Below are 27,645 nucleotides of genomic sequence, written 5' to 3'. Positions count from 1 at the left end.
CCGCCATGGCAATGTGGGGCTCAAATTAAAGGAATTTGAAGCGCAGCACGAATTTGATATCCATATTTGAGTTGAAATGTCTGAGGTGCCATCCGCATTTGAGGCGAAATGTCCCCACCTTAAAAAGAAATTAAAGAGTTAAAGAAGGCGCAGCGGAGCGGGCTCCGTTCGGCTAGTGTTCATATATTCGTTAACGTTTTGACAACCTACAACGATCTTGAAATGTTCCTCCGTCCATCCGCTTGGGAATTTTGCTCTGACACTTCTTATCGATGGGCCAAAGAAGTATGGTCCAATGGTTTCTATTTCAATGATACTGTTCAAGTTAGCAAAGCATACAGTTCGTTTTTATGACAGCTATATCCAAATATAGACCGATCTAAACCATATATGGCACGGATGTCGAAAAGCCTGAAATAGGTCACTCCTCTAATTAAAGAGAAATCAGATAATAAATGCGCCTTGTATAGGCTTAAGGCCCTTTGTCGGGAGATTGGTATATATGGCAGTTATATCCAAATGTAAGGACCAACACAGCTCTCTACGCATAATTTCAGCGAAATCAGGTAACAAGCACTGTTTTTATGTCTCCAAGGACTAAAATCGACGAATCCTTATATATGGTAGCTATACCTAAATATGAACCGATTGGATCCATATAGAGCACGGATGTTGATCTGCCTAACATTGCCCACTGTGCCAACTTTTGGCGAAATCGAGTAATAAATGCGCCTTATATAGGCACAATGGCTCAAATCGCAAGATCGGCGTATATTGCAGCTATATCTAAATATAGCTCACTGCCCTTGGCTCTTCCAGCTTTATTTAAACATAGACCGACCTTAAACATATGGGCCACATATGTCGAAAAGTCTAAAGCAACTCACTACGCCAAATGTTAGCTAAATCGTGCCATGTTTTGACATAGCTGCCATATTTTGGAAACTTGTGTCTTTACTCTTGTGTCTGGAGCTTCTTGTGTCTGGAGCTTCTAGAGGGCGCAAATCTTATCAAATTTTTTTTAAAATTTTTTATATCTCTTTTTTTGATTCGATACTGTGGCAAGTAAAGCCACAGGAAGTCGCAATTATTACTCGATTTGCCCAAAATTTTGGAGGTGGTATTTTTATACCCACCACCGAAGGATGGTGGTATATTTATTTTGTCATTCTGTTTGCAACACATCGTCTGTCTGTTGAAATCATGGTATATTCTTTGAAAATAGAGATATTGAGCTGAAACAGGTTAAGTTCGAAGATGGGCTAATCGGACTATATCTTGATAAAGCCCCCATATATACCGATCCGCCGATTTAGGATTTTAGGCCCATAAAAGCCACATTTATTATACGATTTTTCTGAAATTTGGGACAGCGAGTTGAGTTAAGCCACTCGACACCTCTCTTCAATTTGGCCCATATTGACCGATCTCTCGATCTTAGGTTTTTGGCCAATTAAAGGCGCATTTATTGTCCGATGTCTCCGAAATTTGGGAAATATGTTGGGCCCTTCGACATCCTTCTTCAATTTGGCTTAGATCGGTGTAGATTTGGATATAGCTGCCATATAGACCGATCTCTCGATTTAAGGTTTTGGGGCCATAAAAGGCACATTTATTGTTCGATTTCGCCGAAATTTGGGACAGTGAGTTGTGCTAGGCTTTTCAACATTTTACGGCAACTTGGCCCAAATCGGTCTCGATTTGGATATAGCTGCCATATTGACTGATATCTCGATTTAAAGACTAGGCCCCATAAAAGGCGCATTTATAATCCGATTTCACTGAAATTTGACACAGTGACTTATGTTAGGCTTTTCGACATCCATGTTGTATATGGTTCAGATCGGATTATTTTTAGATAAAGCTACTAAAAAGATCAATATTTTGTAATACACAATTGAACAATAGCTTGTACTCATCAGTACATGGTCCAAAGTGGTAAGGTATGCATTTTGCATCGGATTTTGACGAAAGGTGATTTACATATATACCCGAGGTGGTGGGTATCAAAAGTTCGGCCCGGCTGAGATTAACGGCTTTTTGCTTACTCTAAAACTTTTAACAGCCTTCATGGCATATGGTCCATATCGCTCAATAACTTCATGTAGCTCATATATATTTGGAAAAGTTATACAAAGAACTTGTCACCTGCGTTCCATGGTGGAGGGTATATAAGATTCGGCCCGGCCAAACTTAGCACACTTTTACTTGTTAAAGACTGTAGGATGAATTCAACGGACAAACGGATAGGCGGACTAGGTGACGGATATGTCGAAATCGTCTTAGATTGTCAATATGTTCGTCTATCTATTGAAAGCACGTTACGTTCTTTAAGTTCTAAGTTCGGTTGGCCGAATCTTGGGAACAGAATTTAAGAAAAATTCATTTTCTGACAAACCAGGCAAAACTTAAAGCTTCTAGAGGCCTTAAAAGGCTCACCGAGAGATCGGTTTAAATTTTTATAGACCGAATTGGACAATACTTCCCATAGATGTTGGAAGCAATAATAAAACACTACTTCAGTCAAATCATACAACAATTGCGGCTTCCAAACGCCCAAGACGCTAAATAGGGAGATAATTGTTGTTGTTGTTTTAACTCCATTTTCATGTGGATGTGGCGATCCTCGTCAGGCTCCTGTAGGTGAGAAAGCTTGTTCCGGTTCAAATGTCCGATTGCCGCGGGAACAAGGTGGTCATTGGTTATTTAACTCGCCTTGTCACATTGAGCATCGTAGGCACTCGGTATTTGTGCAAGAGCCGATGCCACCCGACCTCTCAATGAGACTCTCCTCACAGCTATCCCGTGGCGGGAGGGAGGTTTAGGAACTTTATATGGGAGGTATATCAGGTTACACAACGATTCGGACCATACTTGGCACTTTCGTTTGAAATCAACCCAACTGGATAATAATCGCAGTTTCTAGGGGATCAAGATATTAAATCGGGAGATCGATTAATATGGGAGCTATGTCCAAATCTGAAGCGAAATGGCCTAATTGCAATTCTGAAAGACCTATGTGAATAAGATGTATATGTGAAAAATTTCTAGAGGATATCTTCATTCATTCGACCGCCATCTTTTTATACCCACCACCGAAGGATGGGGGTATATTCATTTTGTCATTCCATTTGCAACACATCGAAATATCCATTTCCAACCTTATAAAGTATATATATTCTTGATCAACGTAAAAATCTAAGACGATCTATACATGTCCGTCCGTCTGTCTGTTGAAATCACGCTACAGTCTTTAAAAATAGAGGTATTGACCTGAAATGGATATAGCTGTCATATAGACCGATCCTCCAATTTAGGGTCTTAGGCCCATAAAAGCCACATTTATTATCCGATTTTTGCTGAAATTGAGGACAGTGAGCCAGTGAGACAGTTGGGCCCTTCGACTTCCTTCGTTCATTTGGCCCAGATCGGTCTAGATTTGGATATGTATGCAATACAGACCGATCCCTCGATTTCAGGTTTTGGGCCCATAAAATGCGCATTTATTGTCCGATGTCGCCGAAAATTGGGACAGTGAGTTAAGTTAAACCCCTGGGCATACTTCTGCAATATCGCATAGATCGGTCCAGAGTTGGATATAGCTGCCATATGGACCGATATCTCGGTTTTAGGTTTTGGGGCCATAAAAGACGCATTTATTGTCCGATGTCGCTGAAATTTGAGACAGTGAGTTTTGTTAGGCTCTTCGACTTCCTTTTTCAATTTGTCCCAGATCGGTCCAGACTTGAATATAGTTGCCATATAGACCAATCTCTCGATATAAGGCTTTGGGCCCATAAAAGGCGCATTTATTGTCCGATTTCGCCGAAATTTGGTACAGTGCTTTAAGTTAGGCTTTTCGACATTTTTTTTGCAACTTGGCCCAAATCGGTCCAGATTTGGATATAGGTGCCATGTAGACCGTTATCTCGATTTAAGGTCTTGGCCCCATAAAATTCGCTATTATAATCCGATATCACTGAAATTTGACAAAGTCTTATGTTAGGCTTTTCGACATCCGTGTCGTATATGGTTCAGATCGGTTTATTTTTAGATATATCTACTGTACTTATTAGTATTTGGTACAAATTGGAACATATTTTGATATAACTGCTATGGGACATAAGGTATGAAATTTTCACCGAATTTCCCATCCTTTGCTCTAGGACAGTGAATAGTGTTCAGCCCGGCCGAACTTAAAGCGTTTTAACTTGTTCTAACTCCTCCCTTTATGCCTCCGTTTGTTATTTACTCACCATTCGTGTTGCTCCGGTCGATGTTCCATTGGGATAAATATAACCTCTGTCTCTCGGTTTTGGCTCTACTACTTTAATTGTGAAATTCATCAACTCAGCCAGAAGAGTTATCATTGAACCTTCTATGCCATGCAGCGATAACAAATCACCAGTTTGATTATCTTTCTCAACAAAAATAAAGGGAGGTAAATTCCAGGTGACAATGGTCAAAGGACATCGGTGCATGTTACGCACTTTTTCGGGATACAGTGGTTTATTGATGGTAAAATTCTCCACCTCAATGTCACTGAACGATACATACAATTCGGGTTGTGATGAATGACATTGGTTTGGCGAAAATGGAAAGTAGGTGAAAAGATAGGCTTGTTTGCCAATCATCAGTAAGATATTGATATTGATGACATAGATATAGAATAGGCGACGAAAAATCTCTCTGACATGATGCATGCGTTCGATCTCCACACCGGTATAGACCAAAAGAAAGTAGCCATGGCGTCGAAAGTGGCGATTTTCATCCAAAAGACCTTGCTCAAGTTTGCTATAATAGAAAAGATCTAAAATGAAATCCATACTTTTTCATTTCGATTCTCACTTGTATGCTTCTAGGCTATCCAAAATCCAAACGCAGGTCTCTCGATTTGCATGGTATTTTAAAAATTGTTTCTTCAATTTCTCGTTACTCATAAACTCTTCGGAATATTCAAGGGGAAACATTTCACCCTCAACAAAATATTTGAGATGATTTTCTGTCATCATGGTTCTACGAAGCACTTCATCAATCAAATCGTTTTGCTGGTGTTGAGCCACAATGCTGTTGGCATATTGGCCTATGGTCACTGCGGACACTGACTGCACAGCAAATTCATTGTTAATAATCCACATTGTGGCTAATATAAGAGGCAAATTTGACACTGTCTGGCTGTTGTTTAAGGTGATTTCCATTAATGTATTCATGACACTGATGCCCAAATAAATCTTATCAAATATTTTGATAAATCCGTCAGTTCAGTGGTGATGTTTCCTATCAACTAACTAATTTTTCATGCTTGGGCTACCAAACATTTTTTATTTAAAAATAACCCTTTAACCATTAATGCCGCTAAATTAGATTGCAGTTTACATAGCTGTAATAATCCAAGTGCTAATGTCTTTGGACACGATTTTTCAGTAAAATTGGTGTGCAATGGCATATATTTCATAAATGGTCATTTATCATATCATGTGAAATAAAATGGCATGCCTTTAACTAGTATAACATCTTACAAATGAACAAAAAGCAAGTAAAAGCGTGCTAAGTTCGGCCGGGCCGAATCTTATATACCACCCACCATGGATCGCATTTGTCGAGTTCTTTCCCGGTATCTCTTTTTAGATAAACAAAGGATAAAAGAAAAGAATTGCTTTGTACAAAATTTCAGCCAAATCGGATAATAATTAGTCCATCTTGAGGCTCAAGAGGTCAAAATCCCAGATCGGTTTATATGGCAGCTATATCAGGTTATGGGCCGATTTGAACTATTCTTAGCACTGTTGTCGAAAGTCATAACAAAACACGTCATGCAAAATTTCAGCCAAATCAGATAATAATTGCGTCCTCTAGTGGCTCAAGAAGTCAAGACCCCAGATCGGTTTATATAGCAGCTATATCAGATTATGGACCGATTTGGACCATTCTAAAAACAGTTGTTGGAAGTCATAACAAAACACCTCATGCAAATTTTCGGCCAAATCGGATAATAATTGTGTCCTCTAGTGGCTCAAGAAGTCAAGACCCAAGATTGGTTTATATGACAGCTATATCAGGTTATGGACCGATTTGGACCATTCTTTAAACAGTTGTTGGAAGTCATAACAAAGCATCTCATGCAAATTTTCAGCCAAATCGGATAATAATTGCGTCCTCTAGTGGCTCAAGAAGTCAAGACCCCTGATAGATTTATATGGCAGCTATATCAGGTTATAGACCGAATTCAACCATACTCAGCACAGTTGTTGAAAGTCATAATAAAACATCTCATGCAAATTTTTAGCCAAATCTGATAAGTATTGCGCCCTCTAGCGGCTCAAGAAGTCAAGATCCCAGATCGGTTTATATGGCAGCTATATCTAAACGTGGACCCATCCCATTTACAATCCAAACCGACCTACGCTAATAAGAAGTATTTGTGCAAAATTTCAAGCGGTTAGCTCTACTCCTTCGAAAGTAAGCGTGCTTTCGGCAGACAGACGGACGGACGGACATACGGACGGATTGATGGTCGGACATGGCTAGTTCGACTTAAAATGTCAAGAATATTTTGTTTTGTTGTTGGTTTAACCAGATAGACCAATGTGTTTTTATTTCTTGCTTATATTTCAAAACAAGACAACAAAAACATTTTAAAGAGTCTCAACATTTGTGGTGTGTCAAATGTATCGAGGGGCGGGCTGCGATTTCGGCCTTTGCCAAGGGCCTCGTCAGACTGCTGTGCCACCAAAAGATTACATGCTTCCACCTACCCACTACCTACAATGAAGAAGAGCCAAACACAACTCACTGTCCCAAATATCGGCGAAATCGGATTATAAATGTGAGGTTTATGGCGTCAAGACTTTATATCGAGCGATCGGTCTATATCACAGCTATATCTAAATCTGGACCGATCTGGAACAAATTGAAGAAGGATGTCGAAGGCTCTAACGCAACTCAATGTCCCAAATTTCTGCGTAATCGGACAATAGTTGCGACTTTTATGGGCCCAAGATCTTAAATCGAGAGATCGTCTATAAGACAGCTATATCCAAATCTGGACCGATCTGGGCCAAAATGTAAAAAGTTGTCGAATAGCCTAACATAACTCACTCTCCAAAATTTCGGCGCAATCAGGCAATAATTGCGACTTTTATGGGCCTAAGACCCTAAATCGGAGGATCGGTCTATAAGGCAGCTATATCCAAATCTGAACCGATCTGAGCTAAATTGACGAAGAATGTCGAAGGGCCTAACACAACTCACTGTCCCGAATTTCAGCAAAATCGGATAATAAATGTGGCTTTTATTGGCCTAAGACCCAAAATCGGATGATCGGTTTATATGACAGCTATATCTAAATCTGAACTGATCTGAGCCAAATTGACGAAGGATGTCGATGTCACTGTCCCAAATTGCGGCGACATCGGACAATAAATGCGCTTTTTATGGCCCCAAAACCTGAAACCGAGAGATCGGTCTATATGGCAGCTATATAATATAAATCCAAATCTGAACCGATCTGGTCCAAAATGCGCAAGTATATCAAGGGGTTTAAGCTACTCACTGTCCCAAAATTCGGTGACATCGGTCAATAAATGCGCCTTTTATGGGCCTAAGACCTTAAATCGGAGGACCGATCTGAGCCAAATTGACGAAGGGCCTAGCTCAACTCTCTGTCCCAAATTTCAGCAAAATCGGATAACAAATTGTTACTTTTATGGGTCTAAGACGCAAAATCGGAGGATTGGTTTATATGGCAGCTATATCCAAATCTGAACCGATTTGAACTAAATTGACGAAGGATGTCGAGGGACCTAACACAACTCACTGTCCCAAATTTCAGCAAAATCGGATAATAAACTAAACTAAACTAGTTGTGGCTACATAGAGTAACTTAAGCCATATGAAAAGTCTTGTGGACAATACATGGCGGTCTGCATTGCTCTTTAACAACAGCAAACTCTTAGCTTAATTTAACCTAAGTCGATGTGGATGGAAGTAAGGATTTAATTAATTTATTAATGAAAATTTCTCTAAGACCCGCCTACTGAGCAGATTAAAAATTGTCTTGACATGAATAAGGCCAAGCTTGGTGAAAATATTTTTCAAAATAAGTATCTCTTTTATTTTTTACATATTGAAAAAGTCAATCACAACTTTGATGCAGAATGATTTTTTTGACCAAATCTCTAAGAGAAATACCAAAAGACAGAACATTACACAAACAGCATAAAGATAAAACACTCCCAGCAATATTTCAAATGTCAGCGTAAGCGGTTTCCCATGGCGACGCGGTGCTTTTAGAGGTGCATATACAGCAATTTTTCTTAATCTCTTCATCATGCCAACTGCCGAAATTTCAAGTATCAAGCTATTCATGCGTTTATTGAAATAAGCATAGCGAGATGTATAGAAAACCAATGGCGATGTTATTATGGTCTGTTCGAGCAGATCCACCCTGCGAGTAGGATGTAATTGATTGTAATATTTGATGGTGTAGTCCAAGGCGCAAAGAGCTATCTTTTCCTGGCCCTCAGGATCACCTATTTGCTCGAGCAATGTATTTATGGTATCTTCCTCTTCATTGAGAGTTCGAGTATTGGCTGTTGGTAGAACACCCTTAATGAATTTTTCCAAAGTGGGTGTGGCATGTATGACATAATTGTGCTCGACTATATCGGCAAGAGTTTTGACGGTATTACGTGAGTATCCATCCTGCAGAATGGTATACAGTTCCCCCGAGTATGCTGCTCTCAATATGAAAGTATACCACATCCATGCTAGTAAAATGAAACGAGCAAAATTTCTAAATGGCACTTTGGTAAATACCGGACCTCCAAGTAAAGTCGATAGGAGATTTGAAAATGGCAAACGATTGCCGCGGCCATATATGAAATCCATGAGTTTTGATTTGCCCAAAAATCTTATGTAGTATATAGAAATGATGGCCAATACAGTGCTGGAACCCAAACATGTCCATATGATATAACTGAATGGCTTTGTTAGGCGTGCGAAAGGTGCTAAAGGGTCTCCATTCGATATGGCCATGTAAAAGGTTGATGTGGTGTAGCTATTACTTGCAGCAAGGAATTGACTTCTTGCTGAATTATAGATGTAAGAATACAGGGTTATATTGGCTTCAGCCTCTAAAATCTGAAATTGAGAAAAATAAGTGAGTATTCAAATTTGATAACAAATTAGGTTTATACATAAGAGGGCTTATCTTCTTATAACAAGTAAAAATGCATTAAGATGTCGAAAACCCTAACATAAGTCACTGTGTCAAATTTCGGATAAATCTGATAATAAATGCGCCTTTGATGGGCCCAATACCTTACATCGAGAGATCGTTCTATAGGGCAGCTATATCCAAATCTGAAATGATCTGGCCCGTATTCAAGAAGGATATCGAGGCCCTAACACAATCCACTGTTCTAAATTTCAGCGAAATCGGACATAAAACCGCCTTTTATTTCGATTCTTATTAATTTTGCAGGGATACCAAACTCAGACATGGCTTGAAATACCTTTGAACGAAAAGTAGTATCGAAGGCGGCTTTGTAGTCAACAAAGAGATGTTGGGTGTTGATTTGTCCTTCTCGGGTCTTTTCCAGGATTTGGCGCAGTGTGAGTATCTGGTCTAGGGTGGATCTACCAGGTCTAAAGCCGCATTGATAGGTCCCAATTATCTCATTGAATTTTGGTTTTAATCTTTCACACAGTACGCCTTTCTTGTGAAAGGGACATAGTATGCTGAGGTTCCAATCATCGGGCATTAGTTCTTCAAGCCAGATTGCGCAGACATGCTGATGCACATGCCTTATCAGGGTGACTCCTCCGGTTTTAAATAAATCAGCGGTTAAATCATCGGCTCCTACTGCCTTGTTGTTCTTCAGTCGGGTCACTGCTACTTGGACCTCATTCTGACTAAGAGTTAATCATTCTATACCACCATCAGGGATTGGTATATTATCCATATCCTAAGCATGTCATCTGTGTCAGTTACCAGATTACCTCCTTTGTCTCTGCAGGAGGATGTGCCTGCACCAAAGCCATCGGTTTGATGTTTAATTTTTATACCCTCCACCATAGGATGGGGGTATACTAATTTCGTCATTCTGTTTGTAACTACTCGAAATATTCGTCTGAGACCCCATAAAGTATATATATTCTTGAACGTCGCGACATTTTATGTCGATCTAGCCATGTCCGTCCGTCTGTCCGTCTGTCCTTCCGTCCGCCTGTCTGTCGAAAGCACGCTAACTTCCGAAGGAGTAAAGCTAGCCGCTTGAAATTTTGCACAAATACTTCTTATTAGTGTAGGTCGGTTGGGATTGTAAATGGGCCATATCGGTCCATGATTTGATATAGCTGCCATATAAACCGATCCTGGGTCTTGACTTCTTGAGCCTCTAGAGTGCGCAATTCTTATCCGATTGGAATGAAATTTAGCACGATGTGTTTTGTTATGATATCCAACAACTGCGCCAAGTATGGTTCAAATCGGTCCATGTTTTGGTATAGCTGCCATATAAACCGATCTTGGGTCTCAACTTCTTGAGCCTCTAGAGTGCGCAATTCTTATCCGGGTAGAAAGAAATTTTGCACGACGTGTTTTCTTATGATATCCAACAACTGTGCCAAGTATGGTTTAAATCGGTCCATGTTTTGGTATAGCTGCCACATAAACCGATCTTGGGTCTTGACTTCTTGAACCTTTAGAGTGCGCAATTCTTATCCGATTGGAATGAAATTTTGCACGACGTGTTTTATTATGATATCCAACAACTGTGTCAAGTATGGTTCAAATCGGTTCATAACCTGATATAGCTGCCATATAAACCGATCTTGGGTCTTGACTTCTTGAGCCTCTAGAGTGCGCAATTCTTATCCGATTGGAATGAAATTTTGCACGACGTGTTTTGTTATGATATCCAATAACTGTGCCAAGTATGGTTCAAATCAGTTCATAACTTGATATAGCTGTCATATAAACAGATCTGGGGACTTGACTTCTTGAGCTTCTAGAGGGCGCACCTATCTGGATATCGCTCAAATAGCAGAGCAAATCTATTCTTTTATCCTTTTTTGCCAAAGAAGAGATGCCGGGAAAAGAACTCGGCAAATGCGACCCATGGTGGAGGGTATATAAGATTCGGCCCGGCCGAACTTAGCACGCTTTTACTTGTTTGGTAAAATTTCCGGACTTTATTCTGACTCCTGTACATCTCAATTCGCTCACACTCACGTCTCTCCATTTCCTTTTTCTTTCTGAGAAATAGACGTTTCTCCTCTCTCCTTTTTTCTTCCAATACTTCTCCTTCATCTGGCGCGTTGCTACTGATTGCAGGGTATCTCTATATGCCGCATTCTTGGCTTCAGTAGCATCTCCACACTCGTGGTCGCACCATGGGGTTTCTAGGAGGAGGCTTCCGTTACCCAAGTACGAATTTCACGGTATTTTCCATGGAGTGGGCAATGGTTTGCCACTGTGCCATTATATCATCGGAACATGGAATGCTTTCATCAAGCAGTTGGGTCAGTCGTTTGGAGTATGCCGCTGCCATTTGTGGTGTTTGCAGCTTTTCAATGTCCAGCTTCCGTGCAGTGTCAGATCGTACTTTTCTCGCCATGTTCAAACGGGTGCGAACCTTTGCTGCAACAAGGTAATGATCCGAATATATATTCGCTATACGGATCGATCGTACATCCAACACGCTGGATGCATGCCTTCCATCTATCACAAAGTGATCAAGTTGGTTTCTCGTGTTTTGATCGGGTGACAGTCATGAGGCTTTGTGAAAATTTTTATGTTGAAATCTGTTGCCATGTTTTTTGCCGCGGCGAAATCTATCAGCCTCAACCTATTATTGGACGTTATCTCGTGGAAGCTTAACTTTCCGACTGTTGGACCAAAAATTTCTTTCTTCCCTATCTTCGTAATAAAATCTCTCAGAACGATTTTAATATCATAGGCGGGGCATTGGTCATATTCTCTCTCTGGGCGCTCGCAGAAAATACCCCTGGTCTGGTTGTCTTTGTCTTCCGTCGAGTCATGGGCACAAATAAAGCTGATGTTGAAGAATTTGTCTTTTATGCGGATTGTGGCTAGCCTCTCATCCACCGGAGTAAAGCTGGAAACAAGGTGTTCCAGTCCTCGACTAACCACAAATCCATAGCCACATGCATGCCTCTTGTTATGGCAGCTATGTATAGTTCGTCACCGTTTGGTGTTGTAGTGACTCAATTCCCAGACCATCGCACTTCCTTTAAGGTGGTTATATCTGCCTTGTACTTCTCTAATACATCCGCCGGCGCGTATACTGCACCTTCTCTATAGAGAGTGCGGATATTCGGACAGGACAGGTGCAGATCCGCAAATTATGGTCCTTTTTTCGTTTGCGTGGGTCGTCCACGTTTCGTAGGTCGCCTTCGTTTCTCATAGTAGTTCTCAGTTTTCCGGGGGCGGGTTACTGGCCCAGCGCCCCAACCACATGGGTTTTGTGGGATTGCACACGTATCCCTCGTTGTGGCGAGCCGCTTGCTCCAAGATCCGACGCTGGCCACCAGCCGCCCCTAACCTGGGAAAAGATGCTGATGTTGGCCATGGGTATTCGAGGGCGCCAATAACTCGCCTTTTCATCTCGAGTATCATTGGCACTCAGTATTTAATAAAGAGCCAGTGCCACCTTACTCCTCACTGAGACTCTCCTCTTGAAAATCGCTGACTTGCCGCTGCCGCATTTGCAGCTACTCCGCATAAATGTTACTTAAATCGGACAATAAATGCGCCTTTTATGGGCCCAAATACTTAAATCGAGAGATCGGTCTATATGACAGCTGTATCCAAATCTGGACCAATCTAAATCATATTGAAAGAAGATTTCGAAGGGCCTAACACAAATTTCGGCGAAATCGGAAAAAAAAAATGACCAAGAATTTAAGTCTAGAGCTCAGTCTATATGGGGGCTCTATCCAAATTTAGACCGATCTTGGCCAAAGCGAGGAAGGATGTTGAGGGGCCTAATACAACTCACTGTCACAAATTTCGGCAAAATCGGACAATAGACGCGCCTTTTATGGGCCCAAGACCATAAATCGAGAGATCGGTCTATATGGCAACTATTTACAAATCTAGACCTGTCTGGGCCAAAAAGAAGAAGGATGTTGAACTATCCCAAAATGTTGGCAAAATCGGACAATAAATGCTTATTTTATGTGCCCAAGAATTTAAATCGAGAGATCGGTCTATATGGGGGCTCCATCCGAATCTAGACCGATCTTGGCCAAAGTGAGAAAGGGGCCTAATACAACTCACTGTCAGAGATTTCTGCGAAATGCAATAATAGATGAGCCTTTTATGGGCTCAAGACCCCAAATCGAGAGATCGGTCTATATGACAGCTATATCCAAATCCAGGCCTGTCTGGGCCAAAATGAAGAAGTATGTCGAAGGGCTTTACATATCCCACTGACCCAAATTTCACCGAAATCGCACAATTAATGAGCCTTTTATGGGGCCAGGGCCTTAAATCGAGAGATCTGTCCATATGGCAGCTAAAACTTTTCTTGCGGGTGCTTAGCCCACTCCCAGAGACTTTCCTATGCTTATGGCTGTCATATAGACCGATCTGCCGATTTGGGGTCTTATGTCAATAAATTTCTTGCCAATAATAGTCATGTATTACCCGATTTCGTTAAAATTTAGAATTTTGAGTCGGACTAGGCCTCCCTTTGTTTGAACCGGAAATGGACCACATAGGACCTTATTTCGATATGGCTGCTATATAGACCGATCTGCCGATTTAGTGTCTTAAGCCCATTAAAGCCGCATATATGCGATTTCGCTGAAATTAGAAACAGTGAGTGTATAATGGCCTCTCGTCATCCGAACGGAATATGATCCTCATCGGATCATATTTTGATATAGCTGTCATAAAGATCGATCTGCCGATTTAGGGTATAAGCCATAAAAGCCATTCATTTCCCGATTTTGATGAAATTAGAAACAGTGAATTTCTTTAAGCCTGCCGGTATCCTTTTCGGATATGGTCCAGATGGGATTATATTAGCACACAGCTGCCCTATTGACCGATCTGTCGATTTAGGGTCTTAAGCCCATAAAAGCCACATTTACTTACTGATTTCGCTGAAATTTGGAATAGTGAGTGGTTATAAGCATCCCATCGTTCAATCAGAATATGGTCCAGAGCAGGTTATGTTAAGTTATAGCTGTCTTATAGACTGGTCTTCCAACTACAGCGAAATCGGGCAATTGGTCGGCTTTGTATGGAATTTATACCCCAAACTGTGAGTTGTATAAAAGCTCTGGGCACCTGAATTAAATATGATCTAGATCAGCCCATATTTGGTTATAACTTTGAATATGGTAGTATAGTTATTAAAAAGTAGGGTGATGAATATATCCATGGTGGTGGGTATCAAAAGTTCGACATTCCATTAAGGAACTGGGGCAAACTTCTCACAAATCAATGAGAGCTGTCCGATTCAATGTTAAGCTCAATGATAAGAGACCTCCTTTTTATAGCCGAGTTTGAAAGGCGTGCCGCAGAGCGACACCTCTTTGGGGAGAAGTTTTTTACATGGCAAAGTACCTCACAAATGTCGCCAGCATTAGGAGGGGATAACCACTGCTGAAAATTTTTCTGATGTTCCTGCCACGATTCGAACCCAGCGTCATAGGCGGACATGCTTGCCTCTGCGCTACCATGGCCTCCTACTCGTTTTTACTTGTTTTCGTTCGTCCTCTCGGCAAAATCTTTCACAATGACTTACATTTACTCTTTCTCTACTTTTTCCCTCCTGTGTATTCGTTAAATATGTACTCACCATTCGTGTGGCCCCCGTCGATGTTCCATTGGAATAAATATTTCCCCTTTCTCTTGGCTTGGGCTCTACAACTTTTATCGTGAAATTCATCAGCTCAGCCAAGAGAGTAATCATGGAACCCTCTATACCAAACAATGATATCAAATCTCCAGTTTGCTTATCTTTCTCAACAAAAATAAAGGGAGGTAAATTCCAGGTGACAATGGTCAAAGGACATCGGTGCATGTTACGCACTTTGTTCGGATACAGTGTCTTGTTGATGGTGAAATTCTCCCCTTCAATGTCACTGAACGACACATACAATTCAGGTTGGGATGCATGGCATTGGTTTGGGGAAAAAGGAAAGTAGGTGTAAAGATAGGCATGTTTGCCAATCATCATTAGAATATTGACATTGATGACATAGATATAGAAGAGGCGATGAAAAATCTCTCTGACATGATTCATGCGTTCGACTTGTAGGCCGGTATAGACTAATAGAAAATAACCATGGCGTTGATAGTGGCGACTTTCATCCAAAAGTCCTTCCTCAAGTTTGCTGTAATAGGAAAATATCAAAAATTGAGACCAAATTGAATATTCAGATACTCACTTGTACGATTCGAGACTATCCAAAAACCAAACGCAGGTCTCTCGATTTGCATAGTATTTAAAAAATCTTTGCACTAATTCTTCACTACTCATAAACTCTTCCGAAAACTCAAAGGGAAACATTTCGCCCTCCACAAAATATTTGAGTTGATTTTCCGCCATCATGGTCCTACGAAGCACTTCATCAATAATACCATTTTGCTGGTGTTGTGCAGCTATGCTATTGGCATATTGGCCTATAGTCACGGCTGACACCGATTGGATGGCAAAGTCATTGTTCATAATCCACACCGTGGCCAAAATAAGCGGCAAATTTGCCATTGTCTGATTGTCGTTTAAGGTAATTTCCATTAAAGTATTCATGGCACGTGAGCTGGTATCGCAAATATAACTGGCCAAATTTGTCGACAAATCTGTCTGTTTAGTGCTGTTGATAGCCATCAACTAACTGACTTTTCATGATTGAGTTATAAAACATTTTTAAACCCATCACCATAAAATGGGGGTTATACTAATCTAGTCATTGTGTTTGCTGCAAATTTGCCCATTAAGGAACTGGGGCAAACTTCTCACAAATCAATGAGTGCTGTCCGTTTCAATTTTAAGCTCACTAAGAACTCCTTTTTTTAGCCGAGTCCGAACGGCGTGCCGCAGAGCGACACCTCTTTGGGGAGAAGTTTTTACATGGCAAAGTACCTTACAAATATCGCCAGCAATAGGAGGGGATAACGACCGCTGAACATCTTTCTGATGGTCCTGCCAGGATTCGAACACAGGCGTTCAGCGTCATAGGCGGACATGCTAACATCTGCGCTACGGTGGCCTTCGCGTTTGCTACACCTCGAAATATTGATATGTGCCCCTATTAAGTCTACATAAATTATTGATCGTCTTGACTTTCTTAGTCAATCTAGTCATGCCTGTCTGTCGAAATCAGCATAACAATCGAATGAAGATATATGCTTTAAAATTTTGCACCAATTCTTCTTGTCAATGTTGGGGTTTTGAAAATGGGCCATATAGGTAAAGATTTTGACAAAGCTTCCACATAAGCCGAACCCCGGTTTTTAATTCTTGAGCTTCCAGAAACCCCAATTTTCAACCAATTTGGCTAAAATTTGGCACACAGACTTTTGATTTTCAAATATATTCCCAATAGGTGCATAAAATGATATAGGCCCCATATAAGCCCATCCGCCTGATTTGAATTTTTGAGATCCTAGATCACTGAATTTTCTTATTTTACTGAAATTTTTCACAAAGATTTCGATTATGACTACCAACATTCGTGTCAAGAATGATCCGAATCGGTCTATAAATTGGATCCCCGTTTATAGACCGATTTGGAACATACTTGAAACGAATGTTGGTAGTCATAATCGAAATCTTTGTGACAAATTTCAGTAAAATAAGAAAATTTAGTGATCTAGGAGCTCAATAAGTCTATTCAGGGGGAACGGCTTATATGAGGGCTATATAAACGGATCCCCGGATTTGACTGCTTGCGTCCCTAGAGGCTTTAATAATCATCCGAAACTTGGTACCTGTGTCCTCAAGCCTAAATCAAAATCTGATTTTAATGTTACAAAATAGTTGAATTACAAACTGTGTAAATAATGGTTAACTTTTACCGGAATATGTGGTGGTAGGTTCCCTAGATTCGGCCCTGCCCAACTTTGCACATTTTTACTTGTCTCAAAGTAAACGTATAATAATAGAAGTGCAAATGTAATTGGACACGATATTTGGGTAAAATTGTTATCTAATGGCATACTTTTAATAAATGGTCATTTAAATATCATGCTAAACAAAATGGCATGCTATACCGAATACTTCATATTAAATACAGATAAAAATATAACAAAAAGGCGTTATGTTCGGACGGGCCGAACTTTGGATACCCACCACCTCGGGTATATATGTAAACCACACTTCCATCAAAATCCGGTATTAAGTGCATGCTTATGTCCCATAGCAGTTATATCCAAATATGTTCCGGTTTGGACCAAATACTAATCGGTACAAGTCATTATTCAATTGTATATAACAAAATATTGGGCTTTTAGTAGCTATATCTAAAAATAAACCGATCTGAACCATAAACAACACGGATGTCGAAAAGCCTATCATAAGTCACGGTGTCAAATTTCAGTGAAATCGGATTATAAATGCGCCTTTAATGGGACCAAGACTTTAAAACGAGATATGGGTTTACATGGCAGCTATATCCAAATCTGGACCGATTTGAGCCAAGTTGCAGAAAAATTTCAAATAGCCTAACACAGCGCACTGTCCCAAATATCGGCGAAATCGGACAATAAATGCGCCTTTTATGGCCCCAAAACCTAAAATCGAGAGATCGGTCTATATGGCAGCAGTATCCAAATCTGCACCGATCTGGTCCAAATCGAAGAAGGACGTCGAAGAGCCTAACACAACTCACTGTCCTAAATTTCGGCAAAATCGGACAATAAATGCGCCTTTTATGGGCCCAAAACCTAAAACCGAGAGATCGGTCTATATGGCAGCTATATCCAAATCTGGACCGATCTGGGCCAATTTGACGAATGATGTCAAAGGGCCTAACACAACTCACTGACCCAAATTTCGGCAAAATCGGACAATAAATGCGCCTTTTATGGCCCCAAAACCTAAAACCGAGAGATCGGTCTATATGGCAGCTATATCCAAATCTGGACCGATCTGGGCCAATTTAACGAAGGAAGGGCCGAAGGGCCTAATACAACTTACTGTCCCAAATTTCAGCATTATCGGATAATAAATGTGGCTTTTATGGACCTAAGACCCTTAATCGGCGGATCGGCCCATATGGCAGATATACTCAAATCTGGACCGATCTGAGCCAAATTGACGAAGGATATCGAAGGGCCTAACACAACTCACAGACCCAAATTTCAACAAAATTGGATAATAAATGTGGCTTTTATGGGCCTAAGACCCTTAATCGGCGGATCGGTCTATATGGCAGCTATATCCAAATCTGGACCGAATGATGTCAAAAGGCCTAGTTCAACTCACTGTCTTAAATTTCAGCATAATCGGATAATAATCGGCGGATCGGTCTATATGGCAGTTATATTCAAATCTGGACCGATCAAGGCTAATTTGACATATGATGTCAAAGGGCCTTACACAGCTCACTGTCCCAAATTTCATCAAAATCGGATAACAAATGTGGCTTTTGTGGGCCTAAGAACCTTAATCGGCTGATCGGTCCATATGGCAGATATTTCCAAATCTGGACCGATCTGAGCCAAATTGACGAAGGATATCGAAGGGCCTAACACAACTCACAGACCCAAATTTCAACAAAATTGGATAATAAATGTGGCTTTTATGGGCCTAAGACCCTTAATCGGCGGATCGGTCTATATGGCAGCTATATCCAAATCTGGACCGAATGATGTCAAAAGGCCTAGTACAACTCACTGTCTTAAATTTCAGCATAATCGGATAATAATCGGCGGATCGGTCTATATGGCAGTTATATTCAAATCTGGACCGATCAAGGCTAATTTGACTAATGATGTCAAAGGGCCTAATACAACTCACTGTCCCAAATTTCAGCATAATCGTATAATAAATGTGACTTTTGTGGGCCTAAGACCCTAAATAGGCGGATCGGTCTTTATGGGGGCTATATCAAGATATAGTCCGATATAGCCCATCTTCGAACTTAACCTGCTTATGGACAAAAAAAGAATCTGTGCAAAGTTTCAGCTCAATATCTTTATTTTTGAAGACTGTAGCGTGACAGACGGACGGACATGTCTAGATCGTCTTAGATTTTTACGCTGATCAAGAATATAGATACTTTATAGGGTCCGGAAATGGATATTTCGATGTGTTGCAAACGGAATGACAAAATGAATGTACCCCCATCCTTCGGTGGTGGGTGTAAAAATGTGTCGAGGGACCTAACACAACTCACTGTGCCAAGTTTCAGCGAAATTTAATAATAAATGCGCCTTTTATGGGTCTAAAACCATAAAACGAGAAATCGGTCTTTAGACCGATCTGGGCTAAATTGAACAGGTATGTCGAAATCCTTAACATAGCTCACCGTCCCAAGTTTCAAATCGGTCTAAATAGCAGCTATATCTCAATCTAAATTAAGCAAGTATATCGAGAGGCCTAACATTACTCGCCGTCACGAATTTCAACGAAATCGGAAAACTAATGCGCCTTTTTTGGCCCAAGACCTTAAATCGGGAGACCGGTACATTGGCAGCTATATCCAAATATGGAAGGATCTGGGCCGTATTGAATAAGAATGTTGAGTGGCCTTAAATAACTCAGTGTCCCTAATTTCAGCCGAATCACACAACAAATGCGCCTTTTATGGGCCCAAGAACTTAAATCAAGGAATCGGTCTATATATCAGCTATATTAAAAATCTGGACCGATCTGGGCCAAATTGAAGAAGGATGTCGAAGGTCCTAACACCACCCACTGTCCGAAATTTCAGCAAAATCGGAAAATAAATGTGGCTTTTATGGACCTAAGACCCTAAACCGCCGGATCGGTCTATATGGGACTATATCAAGATATAGTCCGATAGGCTTCCAAGGGCTCAGGATACAGTCCGATCTTCGAAATTAGCCTTTGTATGGGCAAAAACCGAATCTGTGCAAAGTTTCATCTCAATATCTCTATTTTCGTTAAAGACTGCAGCGTGATTTCAACAGACAGGCGGACGGACGGACATGGCTAGATCGTCTTAGATATTTATGACGATCAAGAATATATGTACGTTATAGGGTCTCAAATGGATATTTCGATGTGTGGCAAACGGAATGTCAAAATGACTATGGCCCCATCCTTCGGTGGTACCCACCACGAGAACGAGAAAGTTCAGCCAGGCCGAATCTTGGGTTCCCACCACCAATGATTTCGCTAAAATTTTACCCTTATAAACGGAGTTTGTATTTGAATTATTTTAGTTTCAAGAAGTCATATCGCGGTATCGGTACTTAGGGAGACTTATATCACCATATTGACCGATTCGGATTAAACTTGGCGCTGATGTTGTAAACCATAAGATAGGGTTCTGTTACAAATTTCAGCCAAATCGAATGAGGCTTCTAAGGGTTCAAGAAGTCAAATCTTCGGAGCGGATTATATGAGGGCTATATCTGCTTATAGACCGATTCGAATCACACTTGGCATGAATGTTGATAGTCATATCTTTAGCCTTTGTTCCAAATTTCAGCCAAATCGGATGAAAATTGAGGCTTCTAAGGGCTCAGGAAGTCAAATAGGGGGATTGGTTAATAAGGGGGCTATATTTGTTTATAGACCGATTCGAATCATACTTGGCGTGGATGTCGGAAGTCATAACAGAAGTTTTTTTTTCCAAATTTTAGTCAAGTCGAATGAAAATTCAGGCTTCTAAAGCCTCAGGAAGTCATATCGGTGGATTGGTTTATAAGGGGGGCTATATTTGTTTATAGACCGATTCGAATCATACTTGGCATGAATGTGGGAAGTCATAACAAAAGTTTTTGTTCCAAATTTCAGTCATATCTGTAGTCTTTGTTCTAAATTTCAGCCAAATCGGATGAAATTCGAGGCTTCTAAAGACTCAGGAAGTCAAATAGGGGGATTGGTCATACTTGGCGTGGATGTCGGAAGTCATAACAAAAGTTTTTTTTTCCAAATTTCAGTCAAGTCGGATGAAAATTGGGGCGATGCACCTACTACTATTTAACCTCTTAGAGAGCGTAAGTAGCCACTCAAGAAGTCAAATCTGGGGATCAGTTTATATGGGGGTTTATAATTTGCCTTGGCTATCGGCCTTCTCTAGCAAACCAATACCCTCTCTAAGAGGTGGGAATAATAAGAGGCGCATCGCTTTCAGCTTTATTAAGAGGCTTGCTGCGTATGATCCTAAGATGAACCAATTTTCCGATATTACTTCTTGAGCCCCAATCGGACGCAATTTGTATCCGATTTGGCTGAAATTTTGCAACAATGACTTTTACTATGGTCTCCAACATTCAAACCAAGTATTCACCCAATCGGTCCATAACCTGGTATAGATTCAATAGATCCAATTGGGCAAAAAGCTTAACAATAGCGATCCATGGTGGAAGGTAGATAAGGTTCGGCCCGGTCGAACTTAGCATGCCTTTACTTGTTGATATTTGTTTATGATCTGGCGAGGAACAGAATCCGTCCAATTTTACAAATGCTTGGAAAGCTCATTCCTTTGCACTAGCCTTTGGCCAAGGACTGCTCAATTGACCAATGATTTACACAAAGTAAAAACACAAAAGAAATCTTACTCACCATTTTTGTTGCTCCCGTCACAGTTCCATTTGGAAAAATATATCCTCTCTCCAAGGGTAGCGGTTCCACAACTTGTATGGTAAAATTCATTCTCTCGGCGAAAAACGATATCATGGAACCCTCAATACCGTGTAGTGCAATGAGTTCTTTAGTTTTGGGATTTTTGTCTACAAATACAAACGGAGGTAGATCCCATGTTGCCACGGTGAGAACGCAGCCGTGTAGGTTATCCACTTTACTGGGAAATACTGTCTTGGTGATGGCAAATCCCTTGCTTTCTACACCTTTGAAGGATAAGTACAGATGGGGCAATGATGAATGACATTTGGTGGGTGAATATGGAAAATAAGTGAAGAGATAGGCATCTTTTCCCACCATCATAAGAACATTGACATTGATGACATAGATGTGGAATAGACGACGAAAGATGACTCTGATATTATGCAAGCGCTGGGGCTCCGTGCCGGTATAGACCAAAAGGAAAAATCCATTGCGGTGATAGTGACGAGTTTCATTGAGCAACTCTTTTTCGAGTCGCCTAAGAAAAGAAGAGGGATTACAGGATGCTCTGGCTGTAGTTTTTTTTTTTGGATAAGCTTACATGTAGGACTCAAGGCCATCCAAAATCCAAATGCACCTCTCTCGATTTGAGTAGTATTTGAAAAAATGCCCTAGCCGTTCCTCTTCGTTTAGGAAATTCTCCGAATCATCGAAAGTGTACATCTCGCCCACCACTAGAAATTTTAAATTTGTTCCAGACTTCATGGTTCTTCCTAGAATGTCGTCCATTAAATTGTTTTGATGTTGCTGGTTTTCCTTATTGCTGGCATATTGACCTATGGTCACTGCTGAGACCGTATGAGTTGCAAAGGCATTGTTGATAATCCAGACGGTGGCCAGAATCAAGGGTAATTGGCCCATTGTCTGGCTATCGTTTAAGGCAACTTCCATTAATGTTCGCATGACAAGTTAAATACTTCGCTGTTGTTTGTCTATGGTCTGGTTAATGCAAATATTGCTCACTGACTAACTGTTCAACAGGCTTACCATGATTTAGTTGTGAACATTTTAAAAACAAGCCACAATTTTGCCATTTGATATAAATGATTATAAATATATGATATCTCCCGAGACAGGTGCTAATTAAGCTAGACACGACAATATGTTAAAAAATGCGTAACTTATTAATTATACCCTACACCACTACTGTGGCACAGGGAATTATAACTAAGTGCATTTAACGGTACACCCAAAAGGGAGATAGATAGACCCATTGATAAGTATACCGATCGACTCAGAATCACTTTCTGATTCGATTTAGCTATGTCCTATAACATAAGTGCCCAGTATGGTATGAAAAGATCTAGAAACTAATATAGCTCCCATTTAAACTAATTTCCCGATTTGATCTCTTGAGCCGCTAGAGGGCGCAGTTTTTGTTTGATTTGGCTGAAACTTTGCACTACAGCATCTCCTATGACCTTCAAGCTACGTGACAAATACAATCTGAATTGATCCATAGCCTAATATAGCTCCCATATGAACGGGTCTCCCGATTTTACTTCTTGAGCCCGTTTCGGGCTACCTAAGAAATTTTGCACATAGATTCTATTATGGTTTCCATCATCCAAAACATGTATGGTCTATGTCATAATCTCATATAGCTTCATTAGCATAGCACGCTTTTACTTGTTATACCCTCCACCATAGGATGGGGGTATACAAATTTCGACACGCTGTTTGTAACTCCTCGAAATATTCCTCTGAGACTCCATAAAGTATACACATTCTTGATCGTTATGTCATTTTAAGTCGATCTAGCCATGTCCGTCCGTCCTTACGTCCGTCCGTCCTTACGTCCGTCCGTCCTTACGTCCGTCCGTCCTTACGTCCGTCCGTCCTTACGTCCGTCCGTCCTTACGTCCGTCCGTCCTTACGTCCGTCCGTCCTTACGTCCGTCCGTCCTTACGTCCGTCCGTCCTTACGTCCGTCCGTCCTTACGTCCGTCCGTCCTTACGTCCGTCCGTCCTTACGTCCGTCCGTCCTTACGTCCGTCCGTCCTTACGTCCGTCCGTCCTTACGTCCGTCCGTCCTTACGTCCGTCCGTCCTTACGTCCGTCCGTCCTTACGTCCGTCCGTCCTTACGTCCGTCCGTCCTTACGTCCGTCCGTCCTTACGTCCGTCCGTCCTTACGTCCGTCCGTCCTTACGTCCGTCCGTCCTTACGTCCGTCCGTCCTTACGTCCGTCCGTCCTTACGTCCGTCCGTCCTTACGTCCGTCCGTCCTTACGTCCGTCCGTCCTTACGTCCGTCCGTCCTTACGTCCGTCCGTCCTTACGTCCGTCCGTCCTTACGTCCGTCCGTCCTTACGTCCGTCCGTCCTTACGTCCGTCCGTCCTTACGTCCGTCCGTCCTTACGTCCGTCCGTCCTTACGTCCGTCCGTCCTTACGTCCGTCCGTCCTTACGTCCGTCCGTCCTTACGTCCGTCCGTCCTTACGTCCGTCCGTCCTTACGTCCGTCCTTACGTCCGTCCGTCCTTACGTCCGTCCGTCCTTACGTCCGTCCGTCCTTACGTCCGTCCGTCCTTACGTCCGTCCGTCCTTACGTCCGTCCGTGCGTCTGTCTGTCGAAAGCACGCTAACTTTCGAACGAGTAAAGCTAGCCGCTTCAAATTTTGCACGAACACTTCTTATTAGCGTAGGTCGGTTGGAATTGTAGATGGGCCATATCGGTCCATGTTTTGATGTAGCTGAACTTCATTTCCGTTGGGAATAAAGTAGTTTTTTAACTTATGTTATGGCCACCCCAGCTATGGGCGTATATGAGGCTCAAATTAAAGGGATTTGGAAGTGCAGCACGAATTTAATATCCATATTTGAGTCGAAATGTCTGAGGTGCCATCCCTCCCCTAATGAGAACATTACCCTTAGGAAGAACATTGCCACCAGGAACCGAGGCAAATTCTCATACATCAATGGGTGCTTTCCAAGTCAAATTTAAACTCAATGATAAGGAACCATTTGTTATAGCCGAGTCCGAACGGCGTCCCGCAGTGTACCATTTTGGTGAAAATTTTTTAAATGACCATGCATGGCATTGTACCTCGCATATGTCTCCAACATTAAGAGGGCATAAACACCTCTTTGTCCGATGTTCTCAATCGAAAGCGTTCAGCGTCACAGGCAACAATGGCACGAATTCGATATCCGCATTTAGGGCAAAGTGTCCCCACTTCCCCCAAAGTGTCCACAACAAGATATTACAGAGTTAAAGAAGGCGCAGCGGAGCGGGCCCGGTTCGCCTAGTCTGTCATACAAACCGATTTGAGTTCTTAATTTCTTCAGCTAAAGAGAAGTTAAGACCTCTCAAGAGAGCGCAATTCTTATCCGATTTGGCTGAAATTTTGCATGAGGTGTTTTGTTATGATTTCTAACAACTGTGTAAAGTGTAGTTCAAATCAGTTCATAACCTGATATGTCTGTCATATTGGGTCTTGACTTCTTCAGCCTCTAGAGGGCGCAATTCCTATCCGATTTGGCTGAAATTTTGCATTAGGGATTTTGTTATGAGTTCCAAAAACTATGGTAAGTTTGGTTCATATCGGTTCTTATAGCTACCATATAAACCGATCTTGAATGTTGATTTCTTAAGCCACTAGAGGGCGCAATTCTTAATCGATTTGTCTCAAATTTTGTACAAAGTGTTTTGTTCTGATTTCCAACAACTGTGTCAAATATGGTTTTAATTGGTCTATAACCTGATACAGCTGCCATATAAACCGATCTGGGATCTTGACTTCTTGAGCCTCCAGAGGTCGCAATTATTATCCGACTTGGCTGAAATTTTGTACAACGGCTTCTCTTTTGACCTTCAACATACGTGTCAAACGTGGTCTGAATCGGTGTAGCGCCAGATTCAACTCCCATATAAACCGATCTCCCTATTTTACTTCTTGATCCCCTAAAGGTCGCAATTCTTATTCGAATTGCCTAAAATTTTACACCATGACTTCTACTTTAGCCTCCAACATTCAATCCAATAATGGTCCGAATCGGACCATAACTTGATAATGCATAGCAATTATTTTCTTGTATCCTATGTTTGCCTAAAAAGAGATACCGGGTAAAGAACTCGACAAACGCGATCCATGGTGGAGGGTATATAAAATTTGTCCCGGCCGAACTTAGCACGCTTTTATTTATTTTGTCCCTAGGTCAGTTTAGCTTTTAGTGGCAATCTGCCATCAGACTCACTTAAACATTTTCGTATATTGTGATACCATAGGAACAGGAGAAGGAAGATGCCTTTAAGTGCCTACCGTTGAACTTTATATTGATTTATAAAGCTCAACAACTTGCGAATATTCACATCCCATAAATCGGACAAGTTCTCGAAGGATGAGAACCTAAAGCAGAACTCCTTCTGACTGCCAGTGCAGGACACACGCAAAGTAGGTGGTCTTTGGTGTCTTCTTCCTCGACGTTCTCAACTTCTTCAAAGCTTTGGCAAAAACCATTACCTGCAACCTTTAGTCTGTCAGCAAGTTTTCCATTCAGGCAGTGATCTGTCATGACAGACACAATGACTGAGACGTCTGTTCTAGCCAGTGATAGCAAAGCAGTAGACCTCTTCATGTCTAGATTAAGATTAGGCCACATAATTTTGAAATGCTCACAAACTTTTCTGTGCACCTACCACAATATCTAAGGAGTTTGGTCGAAATCGGTTCAGATTTTGATATAGCTCCCATATATATATTCATACGATTTTGCGGTGGTCCCATCCATTATCCATCCTACTTTCTATCCAGTCCATTCTACAGTATGACCCACAGTCCATCCTTTTATCAGTTGTAATTTTCATTCCACAATGAATACTTCTTTTTTTTTTTGCATAGCATTAGTCTTAAAATATTCATTACATATCTCAAGTTCAAATGTTCTCTAAATGTTTGCTGTATTCGTATCTTTTCAATTATTTACTCTTAAGTTGACAATGGAAAAAAATATCGATTAATTTTTTTTTTCAAATTCTCTGATAAGGATAAAAAGTTACAAGCATCAGCAAACTGTAGTGCATCTTATTAATAATGCAAACATTTGTTCCTTCTCCTCTCCGCCAGGCCCCATTGAACGACGATGAAAGTCTCCATTGTATCCTTGCAAAGGACACTTAATCATGCTGAGCCTTAACAAACGATTTGGCTTCAAGTACTTTTATATCAAAGTTGTCGCATAAAAGTCTTTAACATCTTCAATTCCCTATTGAGTTTGCGAAAATGCAGTGGGAGAGAGAGAGAGCGAGAGGGAGGGTAGTACAATGATCTGGAGACAGTCATTATTCTCTTTCATGCCATTAGTTTTCAATGGTTTTTCAATTGAATGCATTACGAAAATCTACACTTGAACTCAAAGAGGAAGATAATACCGAAACTTTGGTAAGCAGTATGACGTAGAAGAAGATGTCGATGGTGGTAGTAGATGTAGATGTAGATGTGTGGAGCTGATGTTTGTAGATGTGAAGATTTTTAGGAAATGCAGGCTGCATATTAAACTGTAGTGGATTTGTTACCCAAGTAAGAGAAATTATTGTCATTTATTAGATTTTTTGAAATCTTGCCATAAATTTGATGGTGTTCTAACAAGAATTTGCTTTATATGAGTTTTTAATACAAATGGTTAGCATGCAGTTGAAGAAAATGTTGAAAAATTTCCGAAAGTAGTCAAAAATATAAATGGAACGGTACTTTGGTTTTGATACTTTCTATACCTGAGCTCAAATGCTGAATCTTGTGGATCATATTGCAAAAATTTGCCCATGAACATTCCACTAAGGAACAGAGGCAAACTTCTCACATATCAATGAGTGTGGTCCGATACAAGTTTAAGCTCAATGATAAGGGGCC

The 27,645-nt window shown here is 41.0% G+C and overlaps 1 protein-coding gene across 1 annotated transcript in view; it reads right to left on the bottom strand.

Annotated features, from left to right (window-relative positions):
- Positions 1-27,645, bottom strand: part of LOC106091865 (uncharacterized) — a 76,205-nt gene that overhangs the window by 12,688 nt on the left and 35,872 nt on the right. The window contains exons 2-3 of the mRNA XM_059367302.1: positions 22,342-22,888; positions 21,741-22,278 (exon numbers count right to left, since the gene is read on the bottom strand). Of these exons, the coding sequence (XP_059223285.1) occupies positions 21,741-22,278; positions 22,342-22,703 (900 nt within the window). The 5' untranslated portion in view covers positions 22,704-22,888. The remainder of the gene's footprint in view (positions 1-21,740; positions 22,279-22,341; positions 22,889-27,645) is intronic.

The sequence above is a fragment of the Stomoxys calcitrans genome, chromosome 4, assembly GCF_963082655.1.
Source record: "Stomoxys calcitrans chromosome 4, idStoCalc2.1, whole genome shotgun sequence".
NCBI lineage: Eukaryota > Metazoa > Arthropoda > Insecta > Diptera > Muscidae > Stomoxys > Stomoxys calcitrans.
This window is presented reverse-complemented; position numbering and strand designations above follow the sequence as displayed.